We start from the raw sequence: 22,040 nt of genomic DNA on the forward strand, positions 1-22,040 counted from the left end.
AAATATCTTTTATTTTTTAACAAATTACATACACCTCTAAAAGGTTTGTTTAAAATATGAATCAGTCATATAATATTAGAAATTATAACTATCGTTATAAATTTTAGTTTAACACAAAATTAGGAAAACAAAATATTCATCTATACAATAATAAATTATCAAAATTATTTATTAAAAAATATTTCTCATATAATTAAAAATGGTTAATTGACTTAATGTTTATTTATTAACAAAATGATTAACTGAAAAATAGTTTTCATATCATTAAAAATTGTTAATTTAATTAATGATTTACTCATTAATAAAATTAGTCATTTGTTATGTAAGTATGATTGATGTATTAATAAAATTAGTCATTTGTTTGTATATGTATTTTCTTCGACTTCTTTATCAGTTCAATGAATTATCTTGGTAGTTTTTTTTTTTTTAAATAGGGGAATTATTTAAATATTTGTTTTATATTTATCTGTTGAAAAAAGTTACAATCCACAATTTTTTTTAGGGCAAATTACATATACCCCCTCGAGGTTTAGCAAAATTACAGATACCCTCCTGAGGTTTGAGAAATTATAGATACCCCGCTGAAGGTACTATTTGCATAACAAATTAGGGAGCAAATTGTTAAGAAAATATAAACCTCAGAAAGCGATTTGTTATGAAAATATAAACCTCAGGAGGTATCTGTAATTTCTGAAACCTCAGGGGTATCTGTAATTTAGCTAAATCTCGAGGGAGGTATATGTAATTTGCCCTTTTTTTTAATGAATTCAGAAAAATGTTAAGGACTCATAAATATGGTAATAGAATTGGAGTCTACATCATTAGATATATAACAAATCAAAAAAATGATGCATGTCATACCATATAATTATATTATATATCTAATGATTTATTCTTTTCAATTTCATAAAACAATATTCTAATTTTTAAAAAATTATCAAAATACGAAACTTAAACATACTGTAATAATAGTCTGTGCTTTGCACGAGCATTTTTAAACTAATATATATATACATATATATATATATATATATATATAGAGAGAGAGAGAGAGAGAGAGAGAGTAGGGTTGAGGCCACGGATTTAATACAAAAATTCATCATCGTTTTTTGAAGCAAACATTGCTTCATTCTAGTGGCAATACTTTAGTACGGGAGTAGAAGCAAAATCTTACAAGTCACTTGACCAAAATTTAGGCCAAGTTTGGTTATCCTAAATAAATATACACTTTTTATTTTTTTTTCATCACATCATCTCTCTATTTTTCTGCACATCTTTTCGTAAAAAGACAAAAAATACACTTATTTAGGTCATTCCAAACAACCCCTTAGTATGTCAAAGATGTTACTCTTAGGCTTGGGGATTTCTCAAACAATCACTATGTACAATGGAACTATGTAAGATGGAAATTCAGTAAGAACTTTCATAGCAAAATTTGGTACAAATATATCATGAATTCTACCCCATGCTCAAGCAAATAGACAAGCAGAAGCTTTAAATAAATTTATCAAAGAGGTATAATACATTGACACAACCCATTATTGGATGTGTTACAAGACTACAAAAAGATCTAGTATTAGAGCAACTCCTTATGATTTACTATATGGGCATGGGCATGATGTAGTTTTACTAGTTGAGATTGATGTTGAGTCCTTCAAAGTAATGGCTCAAAATTATTTAAGTTTTGGCCAATATCAAAGCATGATGCTATTGTATTGGCCCTAAATAATATACCAATCCAAAGAAAATAAGTTTTGACGAGTTATAACCAAAGAGTTTAATAAGAGAACTTTGATGAAGGAGACTTGAAGAACTTTTATACATTAAAACTCTTATATTACTCGATCATATTTGGATCATGAAGTCACTTAGCTCTCAAAGAATTCTAAAAATCTCATTCATGAGTGACATAAACACAATTTGATTCTTTGATATTAATTTTTGATAAATTTTATCTTTTTCATATCATATTTTAATTAAAAAAGTGTCCCATACACTGAACTGTCTTAATAAACTATATATACGTATATATATATAAAAAAAAAAAAAAAACAGTGTCTTAAGAGAACTCAAAACTCCATTTCACAGGGTAACAATAAGAGTTTTGGGGCCCTCGAAGAGAATATGCAGCAATGTATAAAATCCCTACTGTAAAAAAATTCATCAAGAAATCTATCCTATCATTTACTAGTGAGATGCCCATCTATACATGTCATATGTCAAAGTCCAGTCTTTTGTTAGTCAGATTCTAATCCATTTACTAGTGAGAAAGGCCACCAAATCTCTTCCTTGACACCTAAATCAACTAAGGCTAATATGACCAATTTGTTTGTACCCCTTCACCTAACACACGTCACACATACCAAACCTAGTATTTAGCCAAACATAACCAACAATTACACATAACCGAAATTGTTTCATCTTCATTATCAAAGCGCTATCTTGTACAAAAAAATATATGATTCAAGCTCTGAAATCATCTATGCTATAAAGATTGGAATACACAACGCCACAAGCTGCTTCAACTCACCTCTCAATACACCAAAATCAACAATGCCCAGGTACATTACGCTATTTTAGATGTTCCAACATGTAGTTAAAGAAGGCCTGTGCTTCCGAATGGATTATTTGCTTGTGGATGAGCAGCAGCATTAGCAGGAAATGCTCCAAACCCAGCATCGCCAAAGGGATTTTGTGGGCTCATCATCAAATGTTGCTGCTGTGGCTGCGGATAGGCAGGTTGGTATGGACCAAAAGGATTGTTCTGCTGCTGATCAATTGTTGCCATTTGCATTGCTTGAGGATGGGCGACATTGTTAGAAAAAGCAAATGGATCTGAGACTTCAAATGGATTTGGGGCTGGTCTTCCGTACATGGGCTGCTGAGAGGCTCTGTATGCACCTTCGTCGTACAAACTATTCAGAGTGAGCGAGTCCATTCCACCAGCCTGACATTTAGTGGTCAAGGAGCATATGTGAAATCTGAGAGGGAATTTGCAACATTTGCAAGTGTAATAGTAATAAAACAGTAGAAACCATAATACCAGTGGCGTGTATATGATTTTCACAGCATAGCGCACACATTCCCGACACTACCAATTTAATTCAGCGGCCATGAAAGAAATTTTCTAATAGAGATTTGCCTATTTCATTCAGGTAATTGAAGGGTACAGAACAACCGGAACGATAGGTACAGTTTCTTTACCTTGGATGTAAGCTGTCAACAACTAGTTTCCTCACCCTCAGGCGCCTCAATTCTCTACCTAAATTCTGACTTTCTTTTTAACACTTTTTTAGTAAGTGACAAATTTTTTAAAAATTGTTAATATTATTTTGTTTATCAGTGTTTGGCCATGTACTTATAACCTATGTTACATGAAATTGGGAGCAAATATGTGCTAAGTAAATTCATCTAAATCTCATATCTAACATGTACAAGACACTAGGACACTTTCATATTTCTTCAATATTTTTTTTTAATCAACAACAAAGATGAAGTATAATTACAATTTTGTTTTTTTCTAAACAAGAGGGTAAAATGGCGTTTTCGAACTAACTTGGAACATTATGAATAAAATGGGAGTATTATTATAATAAACTCAAGTACTTGGCATAATTGATGAATGCATGTCCAACTAAGCATGTCAAATCCATATCTCATACCCTTACTCAAGAGTCCAGTGTCAAATGCTAGACACTGATACTACATATACAGATTTAAAAGAATCCATGTAACATAGGTCACAATAATGTGTTTACTATACAACGAAAATAACCAATGCTTAGGCCATCATTTTTAAGAGTCTACTAGAAGTGGTAACATATTTTATTCATACTGATCGAGACATGATTGTAGGTCGTAGAAGTCATACCAAGTGCACAAAACTCCCTCTTACAGCAAGATCTGGGAAAGGTAGTAGGTAGGCAACCTTATCCCCAACTTTTCTTTTTTTTTTTTTTTTTTTTTTCCCTTTTTATGTAGGGAGGCTGATTTTCTGGGGCAAATAACACTAACCATGCTGTGGCTAAAAGCAATGAATATAAATATGGGGAAAAAAAAAAAAAGAGCAGACATAAGATCCTACCAGTTGCCTCTCACTAACAGAAGAGGCGTTGCTGCTAGATGTGGTGACCAAGGCAAGTTCCCATCCAGTAGGATCCAGATCTCTTGCTTGAACAGCACCAGAATCAAATGATGAAGCAGTAGTACCTGGACAGATACAGATTATTACTTTTCTTATAAAACATAATATGCAACGGAATTAGGTTTAGCATATCTTAATTACCAGACGGAACAATGGCTAAAGACAAAGCATTGCTTTCTTCAATTGCAGATGCATCAGGTGTGGTGACAGATAATCCCTGGAAAACCCAAAAATTGAGAAGGTTTATCTCACACACACACACACACAGAATAAGAGTTGAGAATTTTACCAGCAGATCTCCAGTATCCAAGTTGGTTGGAGGAGGAGGGGGATGGGGAGAAACCACACCATCCGACATAGAAACATCCTCTGAAGGAAGTGGCATAGGTTCATCAATGGATACTGCTGCATCTTCAGGAGAAACTTCTTCTGGTTTATACGTCAATTGGAGCCTTTCTGGATATTCCTGATTCATAATGACTACCATATATTAATCCCACAGCAAATAACTTGTAAAATCAGAGTTGAATTGGCAAGAAGTAATAGAGTTAAACAAATACAAATCACAAGAAAGAATCAATGTGGTTACTAAAATAGCTATGGCAGGGAAGTTCAGTACAATTCAGAAAATATTTTGTGCAACAAGAATTTGTTATTGCAAATGAATTTATCACACTGACCAATGTCTCTCTAGGGGCGGAAACCATCCGCGGTGCCTCTCTAATATATTCTTCCATGGTTACAAGAAAGGACTCTGGAGGCTGGAAAAGACGAACAAAATGTCAAGTTAGTATCGGTTGAAACAGTAGAATTAAAGAAAAAAAAACAATATAACCAACTAAATATTATATTCAGTCAAAGCATCATCACCTCTCTCAAAGCAGGAAATTGGAAATTTCTAGCAAGTTCCAAACCTTTGCAAACTTCATAAAAATCAGCAAGGCTCCGAGCCTGCAGAAAACACCAATCTTTTTAGTAATACATGTGAAATTTGAATAATTTAACCCTAAAATCTAATATTCAGGTCCATCACAATTAAATTTAACAAACTACGAAAAGTCAATTTGGAAATTGCAACAAGAGTCAACCAAGGTGATTCAAAAAAATAAAAAGAAAGAAAGAAGAACCAATCACCTGCTGTCCAGCTCGTTTATATACATCTAGGGATTTGATTGCTTCATGTCTTGGCATCTCAAAAAACTGAACCAAAAAATTAAAAAGAGAATGGCTAAGTGAAAATTGCCACATAGCACCTCGTTGAAGTAATCTTGAAAGAAAATAAAGGCAATTCACCTTATCAACCAGATTGATGATTCCATCATTAATTGCACAATAAATCTTAAAACTCTCCTTGAGTACCTGAAATTACATACATTGACAAGGTCAGGGACAATTTATACATTATTACATTCCACATCAACTAGGAAAATAGGATAGTTAAATGCATAATAAATGTTCTCTCTTTTTCTTTTTCTTTTTCCTTTTCCTTCCTCAACCAGTGGTAGCAGATGTTGGTTACAAGGAAAACACGTGCATCAAATTTAATGGATCAAGTTCCTCCCCCACTATACGTTTTCACATACAAACACGAGGGAGAGAGGTTGGGGGCTACAAAATTTCAGACAAACATGTCAAAATAAATGGGTCGGCAACAAGGCTTTTGTATTGAACAAATTAATCAAAGTTTCAAGACAGCTACAATTCCAAGCAAAGAAACTACAATTCAAATTTTATTTGTGCTTTTATGTAAAACCAAGTTCTTTTGCCTTTTTTTTTTTTTTTTTCATGAATAATGACTGGCAACTAACATTTTCTATATTTACAGGGATGATGGCTGATGCTTAATTTATCTTCTTTACACGGTCCTTAAAATATCATTGAAAACCATTTTAGTAACAATTCTTTTTAAACTTGGGTACCATGCATGAAATATAAACCACCACACATACCAGAGCCAGGGCATACTGTATTACGTAATTGCCGACCGCTGCTCCTTCAGGCTGTGAAGTAGATGTAAAATCAATTTTCATTCACAGTTTTTAAAAATATTAGATAATCACACAAAGATCAATCTCAGAAATAGAAACTTATATGCATATGAATCCTAAGTTTTCAGAAAGCGTACCCTGCATCCAATGAGACGATACAGCAGCTGCTGCAAAGAGGGTAACTGCTCCAACAGTTCTTCACTGTCCAGCTCCCTAGTTCTGCTGTAGCCCTATGAGCAAAAAGAAATGATATTGGAAAATGTCAGACCCAGACCAATAAAAACAGATGGCACCCAGAATGTTTCAATATAATTGACACCCCAGTCACCATGACTCAATATCATCCCAGATACAAGTTCACTTTACAATTCATAATTAATGAAAACATAAGCAGTATCTGAAAGAATTTAGAAGGGATGGGGGGAAAAAAAAGGCAATAGATAACCAGTGTTAGCGCCCATTAATCAGGGGTGCTGCAAGGTGTGTGTACATTAAGAAGTTTCCAACCATAGTTTTAATAGATTGACTCAAGGATTCATCAGGCCTGCGCAGTTCTTAAGCACCTAAGGCTGTGTTTGTTTGCCAATTAGGTTAGGTGGGATTGAGAGATTGAATTACTAGGGTGGTGGTATTAGGTTGGAGGCTAAATTGTGTTTGTAATTGGCTTGTGTACTAGTATGGTTGTACAAGTTGGTTGGGAATAAATCTATGAAAATTAAATAAAAGTCCTCAATAAATAAAAGGTGGCTTTGTTATTTTTCTAAAGTGGGGGTAAATTGTATTTTTCAACTCCAATCCCAAGGGATTGGTTGTCCCATAACATTTTTGCAACACAAACACGATTTATGTGAGGACCACCAGATTGCTAATCAAATCCCAACACATATGGAGTAAAACAAACATGGCTTAAAGGCTCAAAAAAATTAGCAAGGATCTTATCATGGCTCACAAATCAAGGCTTGATAAGAGTGTGCCTTTGCATGCTCTATGACTCAAATCATGCGGACTATGCTCATCACATCCACTTTTCTGTTTACTGATCAGCTTTCTATTTACTAACTTTTCAACTTCTCGGTGACCAATATTGACTTTTTTTTGTTTGGTAAGCACAAAATTTTCAAACACTTCTGTTTTCTCAATTTGCCACATAAAGTTTATTTATTGAGCCATGTTTTCAACAATCCCTCAATTCCATTCCATAAGGAATTTCTAGAAATCAACAATAATGGAATTATGGAACCCATTAAGAATATTATTGTAGAAAATTTGAAAATGTGTAAGAAAGGTACATATATTTTTGTCTTTGCCTTTTCATCTATTTTATTTCCCTTCTTTAATTATGTTTAAATATTTTTTATACAGTATTTGTCACTAATGATCTCAAGGCTTGTCACCAAATGATCAAAGGCTTCCATGTTTTAAAATATTGTTCAAATACACACACACACACACACACAGAGAAAGAGAAAAGATAAATTTTATATTGGTAAATGCCTTCATATCCCTAAAGTAAACATGCACACCATGTATTGAATCTTTAAAGCTCTTTCAAGCATTCAACATTCAATTAGCTTTCTTATTTATTACTCCCTTCATCCCACTTGATGCGTCTCAGTTGACTATGCACAATTTAAGAAAGTTTAAACAAAAGTTGTAGGCAATGATTGTATTTAAACAAAAGTTTAAAGAAGGGTAATATTTTTCAAATCAAACCAAACCAAGCCTTAAGTCCCATCAAATGGGATCGGCTACATGAATCCTTCTTCTCCACTCGACTCTATCCAAAGCCATTTCGTTAGTCAAATTAAGAAGACTAATATCTTTATTTACTATACTAGCACACGTCAATCTAGGTCTGCCCCTTCCCCTAACACTTCCATTTATCGTCACTCTATCGCATCTCTTCACTACTACTTTTATTGGTCTCCATTGTATATGACCAAACCATCTCAATCTATTCTTTCTCAACTAATCTTCTATTGAATATACTCATTTCTAACTCTGTCTTTTCTAGTCTTGTCACACATCCACTTTAGTATTTACATCTCAACAACACTCATCTTATCGACATGTTATTTCTTAGTTGCCCAACATTCCATCTCATACAACATCACTGGTCTAATAGTTGTTCTATAAAACTTTCCTTTTAGTCTAGTGGGTACGCGTTTATCGTATAGTACCCCAAACGCACTCCTCCACTTAAGCCACCTCCGTGTTAATTCTATATACTACATCCGCTTCAATCTCCCCAGCCATTGTGATAATCGATCCTAAATAACGAAAATGTTTACTCTTAGGTAGTTTTTGGTTCTCAATTTTCACTTCTCTTCTGCTTCCATTATTACTGTTACTAAAATTACATTCCATGTACTCTGTCTTAGTTCTTATCCTAAATCCTTCTGATTCAAAAGTTTCTCTCCAAATCTCCAATTTAGTGTTAACTCATTCTCTAGTCTCATCCACTAATACAATATCATCTGCAAAAAGCATACACCATGGCACATTATCCTGAATATTTCTCATCAACTCATCCATAATTAAAGGAAAAAGATAAAGACTTAAGATTGATCCTTAATATAACCCTATAGTAATTAAAAATTCACTTGTCTCTCCAGCAAGCGATCTAATTATGGTCACCACACCTTCATACATATCCCTAATCACATCAATGTAACCTTTTGTCACCCCTTTCTTTTCTAACACCCACCAAATTATATCCCGCGACACTCTATCATACACTTTCTCAAGATTGATAAACCATATGAATGTCACTTTTATTTTCTCCATACTTTTCTATAACTCTCCTTAAAAGATAGATCGCTTCCATTGTTAACCTACCAGGTATACACCCAAATTGATTCTCTGACCCCTCCGTTATATCTCGCAGTCGACGTTCCATCACTCTCTCCCATACTTTCATTATATGACACATAGCTTGATTCCTCTATAATTGTTGCAATTCTAAACATCTCCTTTATTATTATAGATTGGCACTAAAATACTCTTCCTCTACTACTTTGGCATTTTTCTCATCAAAAAAATCTTGCTAAATAACTTATTCAACCAAGCAACTCCCTTTCTACCCAAACATTTCCAAGCTTCAGTAGAGATATCATTGGATCCTAAAACCTTATTCGATTTCATTTTCTTAAGTGTATTGGGTCCTAAAACCTTATTCGATTTCATTTTTTCAAGTGTAATCTCCACTTCAAAGTTCCTAATCGTGCAATAGAACCTGTAGTCCTGATTTTCCTTATTAATGCCTACTTCCCTCCCCTCCCTTTTGACCTACCTCCATGTTCCTCATTTAACAACTTCTCAAAATAGTTCTTCCACCTCTCCTTAATCTCTTCATCCTTTACTAACACCTTCGAGTCCTCACTCTTGATGCACTTAACTTGATTGAAATCTCTTATTTTTCTCTCTTATCTTAGCAAGTTTGTATATCCTCTTCTCTCCCTTCTTACTATCTAGTCTGGTGTATAGGTCATCATAGGCTTTCAACTTAGTCTTTTTCACTATTTTTTTGACCTCCTTATTAGCCAATCTGTAGCTCTTAAGGTTTTTCTCAGTTCTATTAGTTTGCCACTTTTTAAAGTACTCTTTTTTCGTCTTTACTACCGCTTGAACCTCCTCTCTCCACCACCAAGTTTCCCTAAAGTTGAGTCCCTTTCCTTTCGACTCTCCAAGAACTTCCCTTGAAATTCTCCTCATACAATTGGACATTGAGTTCCGTATAGTGTTAAATATCTTTTTTATCCATTCTATTCTTAAATATTTCTAGTTTATCTCCTTTTCAGTCCCACCATCTCGTCCTACAACACCCACTATCCTTCCTACCTTGGTATTGCCTTTTAAAGCACAAATCTAGTACCAAAATCCTATGTTGAGGCTTCAGGCTCTCTCCAGGAATGACCTTACAGTCGCTACATTTTAGACGGTCTCCTTTTCTTACTAAAAAGGAATCTATTTAGCTCTTAATTGACCCACTCTTAAAGATTATCAAATGATCCCCTCTCTTCTTATACATAGTATTGGCCACAACCAGGTCAGAAGCCAACGTAAAATCTAAAATACTCTCTCCACCAAAACCATATCCACCATGCACACCCTCTTATAACCTAGTTTATCTATTCATACATGGTCGTTGAATCACCACCTATAACTAGGTTTTCTCCTACGGGTATCTCCTTTAATACCTCATCTATTTGGTCCCAAAAATCTTAATCTGATCATCTAATCCTACTTGGAGAGCAAATGCACTGATAACGTTTACTATATTCTCTTCAATAATTAGTTTAACTAACATAATCCTATCACCTTTCCTAATGATTGCAACTACATTTTCTGCAAGACCCTTGTCTTATTCTTACCTCATGACATCTACCAATTCCATAGTTTTACCAATTAAAGTCCATACATTCCATGTAGCTACCTTAAACCTATAGTCTTGGACTTGCTTCTTTATCCGCGCTCGTCCAAAAAAAAGCGAAAACCTTGGCTTATTTTTCACCGCACCCAGACTTTTCGAAACACCCGAAGGCAGGCGCAACGCATCACTTAATGGGAACGATGTAGCATTTAATCGATTCAAAATAAGATTTATGTTTATAAGGGATCTGAGTAGCTTTTTTATGTGTTGGCTGTCGGCTTTTTGACTTCTCAAACCAGGACAAAAAATGGGACATCCAAACATGAATAGTGTGACACATAAAATGGGAAAGAAGAAGAATTTAAAAAGCAAACTATATTTACCTCGGCAGTTCTAATTGAAAACCAAATAGTTAATGGTTATGCAAAGAAGAAAGAACTAAAGCCACAGAACTCCTGATTGAAAAAGGAACGTTGAGTATTGTAATCCTATTACTTATCAATTCCATCTCATATTTTAACTGTGAACCCTTTAAATCTCTGTTCACCTCTCAGTAGAACTATTATTGACTCATCTGGTGCATACCTTCTCCTGAGCTTGGCCAGGTCTAGGGAGACGCTCAGCTTCAATATCATATTTCAGAATCCTAAAGCATTCAAGTCGTTCCTCCAAAAACAGTGCATATGTACGTACCCAGGCAGAGCAATCCCAAGCTACAGGGAGGGGAAAAAAAAGTTAGCAAAAAGAATAAAACGTTCAAAAGCAAAATTAACAAAATAATTCATGTCAGCAAGATACAAGTCAACAATAATTTAAATAAATTAGAAAAATATAGTGTTAATTAACCAATAGGGCTTGAATCATCCTTGAAATTAGACAATTGGAGAATGCGTCCTCTTTGTTGGAAATTCAGAAGTTCTTCTCTAAAAGTAGGGTCTCCCTCCCTCAAAGCCCTATGGACAACTATCAGTGTCTTTAATGCCACCTGTTGACCAAAAAACAAAAAATAATCATAAATAGAAGCGTATGAACAAGATAATTATGAGCTAGACTTTTGGCTATATTTTAAGCATCAATTGTCAATCAAGAATATAGATAGCTACATTGATTGGCATGGATCCAACATTTTCAGAGGAACATTTAAATGTAACAAAGGGCATAGCAATAAGGAAAAGACAAACAAAAATAAGAAAATGGTTCAAATCTTGTTGAAGCTTTACAAGATGAACATAGATTAAAATAATAATAATAATAAAGCTGATCCTGAAATTCTGATGACAAATGGAGAAACTAACACACACAAACAATGAATATTACTAAAAAAACAGTCAAAATATAGAAGACACAAAAAAATTACTTTGCAGTAATAAGAAAATGTAACTAAAATAAATAAATAAATAACAAAAAACAATCCTTCTCTTTATTTAAAACTATAGCACCTAGTCGGTAGCAAGGATTCATGTACTTGTCTCAGGTATGTGTCCTAGTGTTGGAATTATGTGAACTCCAAATTTAGTGGCATGGGGATAATAAAAATACGCTTCCCTTATCTCTTTAGGAAAAAATCGTGATTTTATGTAACACCATGCGTTCAATACAGACAACTCAGCCATTTAGAAGGAATAATGTAGGAAAGAAACGTGATAAGTTTGTTTTCAAATACACATGCATTAAATTTAAGTCATCAAATATGCTTGTTGATTACATATCAAACCAGATGTCTCAACCACCTACGCCATACCCATGTCTAGCATTCACATGTCAGACATGGATACTTGATACTTCTCACATTAGAAAGTTCCATGCAAGGGTAAACGCAGATGGGAGAGGAGGGACAGGGCAACTGCCTGAAATTTTCAAATTTTCATATCATTGATAAGAAACATAGCGTTTAAAGTTTTATGAAAATATTCTTTATTATTGAATTTTTTATAAAAAGAAAATTTCCTTATCATTGCTTTTGTTTTTTTGGGAAAATTTAACATTCGATCATTATTGTCTTCTTTCAAGCATTCAACATTTTGCTACAGATAAATATGCCCTCTTAAAGTATAGATAGAACCCTGACCAAAAAGTTGTCTCCTTCGAGGAGTATATTATCGAAAAAAACAAAAAGCTAGATATACCTAGTCCATGCATTACATATTTAGTAACATACATGACTACCATATAAATAATTACAAATCATCTTTAGTCCATGCATCAAGATTCGTCCCCGAGTCTTAGTCATGGATGAAATAAGTAAATACATTCAGGATGATATTCTATGGGCATATATTGTCCATATATGATATTGTTCTAGTGGATGAACCTAAGGAAGAAATTAACACTAAATTAAAAATCTGAAGCAACGCACTCGAGTCAAAAGAGTTCTAATTAGTATAAACAATAAATAATAAATAAAATACTTTTGTAACAATAAAAATAGAAATAATGGAAAAGTGAAGATTAAAATTATGGCATAACAAATAGTGAACATTTTAGTTACTAAGGCCTATTTTGGCAACATCACTTTTTACCCTAAAAGCCTAAAAGTCCCTAAAAAAATCAAAAAACCAACATCCTATACCAAAAAGTCAAATATTCCATTTTTTCTCTACTTTTTACACATCTTTTCATAAAAATCAAAAAGTTATCCCAAACATACTAGTTTTTTTTTACATCACATTTTAGCAAAAAAGTCAAAAAACTACTAAAAAAGCCCGTTCCCAAACGAGACTTTAGCTTTGAAAAGTTGAAGCTGGTGTTTTCTATAAAATTGTAGTAGATTAGTTCAAGTGGAGGAGTGTTTCTATCATATTTGTGATCAACAAATATTAACAAAATTGAGAAGAAAATTCTATAGAACTGTTATGCGGTTAGTGATAGAGAGAGAATGTTTGGCTAATAACAAACAACATGATCATAAAATGTGTGTTGCAACTTGCAAAGATGTAGATGCTTAAATAGATGTGTGGTAAGATTAAGAAAGGCAAACTTAGAAATAAATATATTCATGAAATGATAAGAGTAGCACTAATTGAAGATAAGTTGAGAAAAATTATTTAAAGATTGTTTAGTCATGTATAACGAAGACCTGAAGATGCAACTATTAGGAAGATATAAATTCATTTGATTTGACTTACTAATTAGCCTTGACAAAGTGGAATGACAAAAATTATTCATATAGCCCACCCCACTTGATTAGGACACAATGCTTAGTTTGATGTGTATTATGAGGTGTACATAAATATTGGATGATGTTCACCTTTTACGCTTAAAAAGTGGTCATATGAGGTGTACGTGACCATTTTCCATTTAAGCTATTGACAAATGTTATCAATTGGACCAAATGAAGACCATGTCCAAAATGAATGGCTAGTTTGCCGCAATTGGAACTACAACGACCAACTTGATAATGGTAAAGACATAAAGCTATGTTACTGGAATGTGGATTGTTTGTAAATTTTGGAATCACCCACAGACAATTAGTTAGACCCAGAGGTGGTAAAAGAAATATAATATAGCTAAAAGAGCATTATTATTGTTATCGTCCAAGTAGAAAAGAAGGCAAGGATTCACTGTTGGGTAATAACTTAATAAGCAGTTTGTATTGGACTATAGCAGAGTGTAAATAACAATACAAGAGCAATCACATGAACCTGGGGTACAAATCAAGAGCTCAATTCTTAGTGTTTTAGTTTCACCTTTTCAAAGACAGGACATCTGATTAAGAGAAAATGCAACATATTTTTCTCAAGTAATCCATATGCAGGCATGTAAATTGAGAAACACTAAACTCCCAGTTTCCCACAATGGCATCTGATTAGATCCATGACCATATTTAGGCCTCATTTGGGAATCATGGATTTTAGCCAAAAAGCTAAAAAAATCACTATAAATTGTTACATCAATTTCTCTATTTATCTTTTCGTAAAAAATCAAAACCCCAATTGAAATAGACAATTCCCAAATGAGCCCTTAAAAATAGTAATAATCAACAGTAAAGTAACCAACAGTGAAAAGTAAACCACTAAACATATGAGGTAGCACCAAATTCAAGCCAAACCCAAATCGAATCTACGCAATTGGGGCAAAATTTTTACAACATTGAATCCAAAAACATCAAAATCCATACCGTCCAATTATGGGTCTTGGCCAATCGCCTCGCAAGCGCATGAATGCAGTATGCAACATCGGCTCGAGATCGAATCGCTGACGTGGCAGAAAAAATCTCTGAAAAAAAAATAAAAAACCCAAAAAATAAATAAAATAAAATCAAAATTGGAAAACACGAGAACAGAAAAATGGATCTGCGAATAAAAACTCACTCCTGAGGTGTCTTTCTTTGGGTGGACACTCAACGTGGTTCGTGGCTTTAACGATCGCAACGTCCACATCCTAATCATAGAACCCCCATCAAATTCAAGAATTGAATATATATGTAGAGAGAGAAAGAGAGAGAGAGAAGACCTTGAAATCGCTATTGACATGGGCGAGTCCGACTTTGGTGCTATCTTTGAGGGCACCGTAGGCTTTGCGCCATGTCTGTAGCGTTCCCATCTGTCAAATACACTATTCCGTTGCCGCTAAGATCGATCGCTCTCTCTCTCTCTCTCTCTCTCTCTCTCTCTCTACGTGTTCTTCAGACCTTTCTCTTCTCTCTCTCTCCTTGAAGACTACAACTGCAGAAGAAATGGGTTGTTACTCTCTCTCTCTCTCTCTCTTCGCTCGCCTTTGTTGAAGCTTTTTTTCCGACCTTGCTGGCTTTTGGCGGTCCCTCAATTGGGTGTAATTGATATGTCATCATTGTTAATTTTATGGTATATAAAAATGGTCCCTTTTTTTTATTATTTGAAAATAGATGACATAAAAATGGCGTTAGGTTTTAGGGGTGAGTATGGTCCGGATTGGATTGGATTGGGATAAAATCAGGACCAATTCGTTTTTTACGGTTCCTAAAATATTGGAACCAATTCAATCCGTTTAAATCATGAAATCAATCCGAACCAATCCATTTAAATACGGATTGGATCGGTTTAGGACCACGGATTCACATAATTAAATAACCAAAATATATTTATAACACTTTAATTTTATAAAAATATAAACAGCGCTATATTAGTTCCACAATAGCAACATATTTTTCTATAATAGCGACATACTGTTCTAAAATTTAAACAACCATAAGAAAATTGGTTTCACTATAAGTATTTAAACCATTACAAATTAAAACTAAAAACCAACAAACAAGAGTAATAAAATAAGATATTATATGGTTTTAGGTTTGAGTTTAGATTTTATATAGAATTAAGAGAAGATACTATGGGGGAGGATGTATAATAAAAATATAGACTATTTGTATACGGTTCGGATCGGTTCTAATCCGGAACCGTGGGGTTCAATCCGGAACCAATCCGTAGACTACGGATTTTTAATTTTTCAATCCGGAACCGAACCGCGGATTCAAAAAACCAATCCAAACCTATCGGATTGGACTGAACTGGATCGGATTACGGATTTTACGGATCGCTTGCTCAGCCCTATTAGGTTTGACTTTAATATTTGTATATATGGATTTGTGTAATTTATAATAAAGTTTCAAAATACGATTAAGAGCAGTGACTGGTATATTTTTATGATTTGAATTATTTATTTGTAAGATTTATTGACTATTTCGTGCTTACTGAAAATCATATTAATTAGATATCAATAACTATATGATTGAATTACATATTTTTTATGTCATTTTTTAAAAGAAAAACTTATTGTTTTTTTTTTTTGATTATCGATCATATAATTATCGATATCCGATTAATATGATTTTTGGAGGGATAAAATACTCTACAAATCTTATAAAATGAACGGTTGTAATCATAAAAATAAGTCTATAATACCCTTCAAATTAAGATACAATAACCATTGTTGTGCTTTTAATCCTTCAACATAATATTTGTTAATAAAATGAGCCAACTAAAATTGAATACGTGGCTGTATGTTTTTACAGGTGGATCTCACACGAGCCACGAGAAGGTCCACTGAAGCCTCTGTTGTACACTAGCTTGAGACAGAAAAACAGAATAAGGCCAAGTTTGAGAAGCTGAGAAAAAGTCACAAAGTTAAAAAATTAACATTATTCATAAAAATCAACAATTACGACTGTACAACTCTTCATCCTAATTTTTCTCTATAAATTAATTTTTATAATTTTTTAATACACATTTTTTTATAAAAAGTCAAATAGTTAACCAAAACATTCATATTTTTTTTTTCAATTTTTTAGTCCAAAAAGACAAAAAGTGCACTTATTTATGACACCCCAAACAACCCCTAAGTAATCTATTTTGCAAAAATCATATGCTTGGTTATCGTTTTTCAAAAATACTTTTTAGAAAATTTATTTTTTTATTTTTCGTATTTTTTTATTTTCACTAAATATTTTTTCAATATTTTGAGATTTTTTTTTAATTTTTAGACATACCTAACACAAATTACCTAAAAAGTAAAAAAAAAAATTGAAAAAAACCTTTTAAAAATTCACTAAATACCAAAAATATAAAAAAAAATATGAGAATTCAGTACATTTTTTATATTTTTATGTATTTATTAATTTTTAAAAATATTTTTTCAGAAATTTTTTATTTTTTAGATACATCTAAGTAAGGTGCATCTAAAAAGTAAAAAAAAAATTAAAAATATTAATTAAAAACAAAAAACACGAAAACCAAAAAACTCAATTTTCAAAAAACTTATTTCAAAAAACTCAAACCAAACACATTGATATTAATATGGTGATTTTATACATATTAATTGGTATATCAATTAATATATTAACATATATTATAAAATTATTATTTTTAAATTATAAATTTTACTTATTATATAAATTATAAATTTTTAAAATTTCTAAAATTATATTATATTATCCGTTAATATGTTAAATTACTACATCAATTGATACGTATAATTTTATTGTATTAATAAAAATAATATACAAACTCACTTTCTAAGACTTATTTTCTACACTTAATGATATATAAGTAATTTAATTGATTGATGATTAGAGAAAATATAAAAAAAATTTATTATTTTAAATATCTTAATTAATTATCATATCATTAAATTTAAAAATTAAATCTAGTTTTTAGATTTATATAGTAATACCCCTTTACTAATACATTGTCCTACTAACACTGACAAACTTTGCCCAACGTTAGCGTCAGCATCTGCGTATAAGTGTACGTGTAGATGTTTATATGCATGATAAGTGTATTTAAATTTTGTTTGGCATAACTTATTTTAGTCCATTTTTTTATCTTGTTATCTTTTTTAGATCATATTAATCAACATCTGTTCTCTACTTTTTTACATATTTTTTTATAAAAAGTCAAAAAGTGTACTTATTTAGGGTATCCCAAACCAGCCCTTAGTTTAAGTTTTTTGAATTTAATTTTTTTTTAATTAAATTTTTTTATTTTTTATATTTTTTGTTTATAGTGAATATTTTTAACATTTTAAGCAATTTTTTATTTTTAATATGCACCTTACTTAAGTGTATTTAAATAGTAAAATATTTGTGAAAAAAATATTTTAAAAATTAATAAATACACAAAAATATGAAAAATATACTAAATTTTTCTATTTTTGGTATTTAATGAATTTTTTAAAGATTCTTTTTACAATTATTATACTTTTTAAGTATATTTAGGTTAGGTGTGTCTAAAAAAATTTTTAAAAAAAATTGCTTAAAATATTTTTAAAATTTAGTGAAAACGAAAAAAAAAACGAAAAACGAAAAAGTAAAAAGTAAAATTTTCTTAAAAGTGAATTATGAAAATTGAAACTAAACAGAGTGAATAATAGATTCTAAGGTTTTATATAGAAATTCACTATTTTAATTAATTTTTTAGTTGTTTATAAAAAAAAATGTAAAAAAATAAAAACAATAATATGATAGTTTATAATGTTTTTTTAATTTTTTTGACTAAAATCTATCATCCTAAACAAAGCTTAAGGCTTTGTTTGGGAACAGGCTAATTTAGTAACTTTTTGGCTATTTGGCTAAAATATGAGCTAAAAAAAATTAATATGTTTAAAATGACTTTTTGACTTTTTACGAAAAGATGTGCAAAAAGTAGAGAGAAAATAGAATCTTTTTGACTTTTTTATATGAGTTGTTGTTTTTTTGATTTTTTTAATGATTTTTTAACTTTTTGACTAAACGGGACTCTTCCCCCAACGAGGCCTAAGGTCTGATAAAGGTGTATTAGTTTAAGACCTCTTTTAACAATTAAGAAAAAAGTAAGTTTATTAACTTATTTGGGTCGTATTACTTCTCTATTTTTTTGTATATTTTTTCAAAAAAATCTATTCCCTCTGTCTCAAAATAACAGTCCATTTTTGGAGAATCTAACTTTTTTTGTAGTACAATTATTGCACTTTAAAAATATTAATTTTTAAAAATTATCTTTTGATATTACATTTTTTAAGAAATATCAATTGTCATAATTGTATTTTTTGTGTTGTTAATGAATTTAAAAGAATGAAAAAATAGGAAATTTATATTATTTTAATCCTTAATTTTTGAAAAATACCGAATATTTTGCGATAATGAAAAATAAAATAAAGAATTAATATTTGGGGACGGAGGCAGTAATAAACTCAAAAAAAATCACTTTCCAAAATAGGCTTAAGTAAATTTTGTAAGCATTATAAAAAAAAAAAATTCCTAATAATATAACAATGATGAAAGTTTGCGTTACGAACGTCATTTAACAAGAGTGACATTGAAGATGAAAAAAAGATGCGATAGAAACCCGAATTAAATTGAATTAAATAGTAAATAATTACATGTTAATTGGTAACACAATTAAAATCAAGGTTATTAAACGATTAGAGTAACAAAAAAAAAATTCATGCAGAAAAATCTCAAATACTTAGGAAAAGGATTTGTTGGGTTTGAGTAATGTTATAATTTTTTTTTTTTTGGGGGGGGGGGGGGGGGGGGGGGGGTTGTTGTGGTGAATGTCATTTTCATTCAAGAAGTGTCTGATTGAACATTTCATTCCGTATCAAATAAGAGGGTTGAACAATTCATTCCGTATAAGCTCAAATAAGAGGGTTGTTGTCATGTACTTTTAAAAAGGGTGAATGGATCAAACTCTAAAGACACGTTACCAATAAAAAAAATAAAATCCTACACATAAATCAAAGTGAGAAAATGGGAACAATGATTTACGTGAAAAAAAAAATAAAAAAAAATCACTCTAAATAATGACAACCAAATTTGTTGTTAATCACACACTACAATGTGATTACCAAAAAAAATTGAAATTTTAAAAATCAAATTTAAGAACAAAATTATTTAATAGGAATTAATTATTTTTGTTATAAAAAGTATCGTCATTATATTTTTAATAACAAAAATTAGACATTAGTGATAAATTATTATCATTTTGGGACCAAATTTTTGTTAAAAAATAAATCATTATGAGATCAAATTATTTTATCTCTAAAAGTCTATTTATTAGTGACATTTTTAAAATTTTGTCGCTTAAAGTCTTGTTTTTGATTTTTTGAAACGACCTTTTAGCGATTATCCTCACGACTATAGAAATTGATCCATAAATGTCTTCTGTGACAAAATTTTCACTTTTAGATATCAAAAAAATTGATCTCTAAATCTCTTATATGTTGTAATGGTGGCTTTAATCTTCTTGGATACTCTTGATTCAATAGCACAATTTGGCGGCATCTGTGGAAAAGAAAAGAGAATAGATGGCCATCGACGGACAAAAAGAGAAGATTGGGAACGACACTCCTACTGAGAGTGGGAAACCTGTAGACCTTGACGTCGAAGAAGATAACTGCAACAAAGAGACTCACGATAAGAATCACGAAGGAAAGGACGTCGGCCAAGGGGACGTACCAAAGAAACGGACCGAAGCGGGTATTACAACGAGGACAACCTGCAGGTATGGAAAGAAAAATGCCTGCGGAGGGACGATGAGGTAAAGGCCATGGCGAACAAATTGGCGAACCTACAAACAATGGTCAATTTCATGATGCAGAATAACGTCATGCAGCCACCATACCCACTACAAGATATGCCGATTCTAGCGACCAATAAAGATGCCCAGAAAGATGGACAAAAAACAGTCCCTACAATCCTCCAGCACACTAGAACCGAGAAACATTCTCATCGGCCTTCAAGAGAGGTCGGGCGAGGAGAGTCAAGAAGGGGAGATTCACGGAGAACGCATCATACCAAGGAAGCTAACCCCAAAGAACATCGGCATGTTCAAAGGCAGGAGTTATGCTTCGACGCAACTAATGGAGAAAGGTCCAAGAGGACTCACAATGACACAGGCAGTAGTGCACCGAAGAGGCTGAAATCCGGAGATAGCCGAGTTCCTAGGCGGACCAAAGAGGACTTGAGGGATTATCTCAAGAGGAAGCAACAAAATGCCGAGGTAACTTCCCCACTTAAGCCGAGAACTCCATTCTCGGTAAAGTTGGACAAATTTGAGGCCCCGAAAAGATTCAGTATGCCGAGGTTACAGATATACGACGGTAAGTCAGACCCCAACTTTCACGTCAGTTTATACCTGAACTTAATGGCATTGTACACTGGGAACGAGCCGTTGCTTTGCAAGGTGTTCCCCTTATCCTTCGGGGAAATCGCATCGGACTGGTTTCACAAGTTACCGAAAGGAACTGTGAAACCCTGGGAAGGCCTGACCGAGATGTTTGTGGCCAGGTGCGTGACAAACAAACTATAACCATTGAGGGTAGACGCCCTGATGGCTCTAAAAATTGGCGAGGACGAAAGCCTGAGGGCCTATGCCAAAAGGTATTATGAGGTATTCAACCGATGCAACCAAGAGGTGGTCGTCGTATCATTTAAAAACAGCCTGAAAGATGATTGCCTGCTCCGAAAATCACTAGCAAAGACATTGCCAAAAAGCATGGAGAAACTTATGGCTAGGATAGAAAAGTATGCCAAGGCCGAGGAGGACACGCCGGGGACAATGGCTCCGAAACCAGAGAAGAAAAATGGCTCGCCGAAGCGAGGCCGAGGTGATGGTGGACACAACAAACTAGAGATAGGACTAAGGGCTGCACAGGCAGTCACAACCGTCTTCCGAATCCCGATTTATAAAGTCTTGGAGAAAATCTGAAACCAGCCTTATTACAGAGCACCAGCAAGGGTACCAAGAGAATTTATGGGAAGAAGTCTTGGTAAGCATTGTACTTACCACAATGAAGCTGGTCATCTGACTCAGGAGTGCAGAGCCCTGAAAGCACATCTAGAAGACCTGGTAAGACAAGGTCATCTAAGGGACCTGGTAGACGAGACCAGGACAAGAGAAGAACAAGCAAGATTATCCCAAGCACCAGCAGCACCGCCACCCCCAGTACCGCAACCACAAGGAGGCAGCCCTCGAGTGATCAAGGTGATTCACTCAAAGGTAAACGTGAATGAGATTAGGGGGGAAACCCAAAAGGTAAAACACCTACAACATGTGTATCAGGTCGGGAAGAAGAGGCCTAGGGC

At 32.9% G+C, this 22,040-nt stretch overlaps 1 protein-coding gene across 2 annotated transcripts; it reads right to left on the bottom strand.

The window, feature by feature from the left end:
• Positions 1-2,403: 2,403 nt before the first annotated feature.
• Positions 2,404-15,363, bottom strand: LOC114271756 (ENTH/ANTH/VHS superfamily protein). 2 transcript variants are annotated; one of them, XM_028213393.2, is made up of 15 exons: positions 14,957-15,363; positions 14,815-14,884; positions 14,622-14,719; positions 11,351-11,489; positions 11,090-11,217; positions 6,270-6,362; positions 6,094-6,144; positions 5,438-5,503; positions 5,279-5,344; positions 5,015-5,095; positions 4,825-4,905; positions 4,434-4,610; positions 4,286-4,361; positions 4,085-4,209; positions 2,404-2,947 (listed from the first exon to the last, which is right to left on the bottom strand). In XM_028213393.2, exons 1-15 carry the CDS (start codon positions 15,044-15,046, stop codon positions 2,597-2,599), a joined length of 1,692 nt encoding a protein of 563 aa, XP_028069194.1. In that variant the 5' UTR covers positions 15,047-15,363; the 3' UTR covers positions 2,404-2,596. The 2 variants fall into 2 exon arrangements, with proteins under 2 accessions (XP_028069194.1, XP_028069195.1); XM_028213394.2 differs by having other exon boundaries at positions 2,404-2,981; positions 14,957-15,325.
• Between the last annotated feature and the right edge of the window lie 6,677 nt (positions 15,364-22,040).

Source organism: Camellia sinensis, chromosome 11 (assembly GCF_055761805.1).
Source record: "Camellia sinensis isolate YWXY chromosome 11, ASM5576180v1, whole genome shotgun sequence".
NCBI lineage: Eukaryota > Viridiplantae > Streptophyta > Magnoliopsida > Ericales > Theaceae > Camellia > Camellia sinensis.

Excerpts from the sequence above, each read along its gene's own strand:
- LOC114271756 (XM_028213393.2), bottom strand. The coding sequence starts at position 15,046 with ATGGGAACGCTACAGACATGGCGCAAAGCCTACGGTGCCCTCAAAGAT. Across the intron at positions 5,504-6,093 it reads TACAGTATGCCCTGGCTCTG|GTACTCAAGGAGAGTTTTAA; the intron begins GTATGTGTGGTG and ends ATGTAATTTCAG. Across the intron at positions 2,948-4,084 it reads CTGTTAGTGAGAGGCAACTG|GCTGGTGGAATGGACTCGCT; the intron begins GTAGGATCTTAT and ends ACTAAATGTCAG.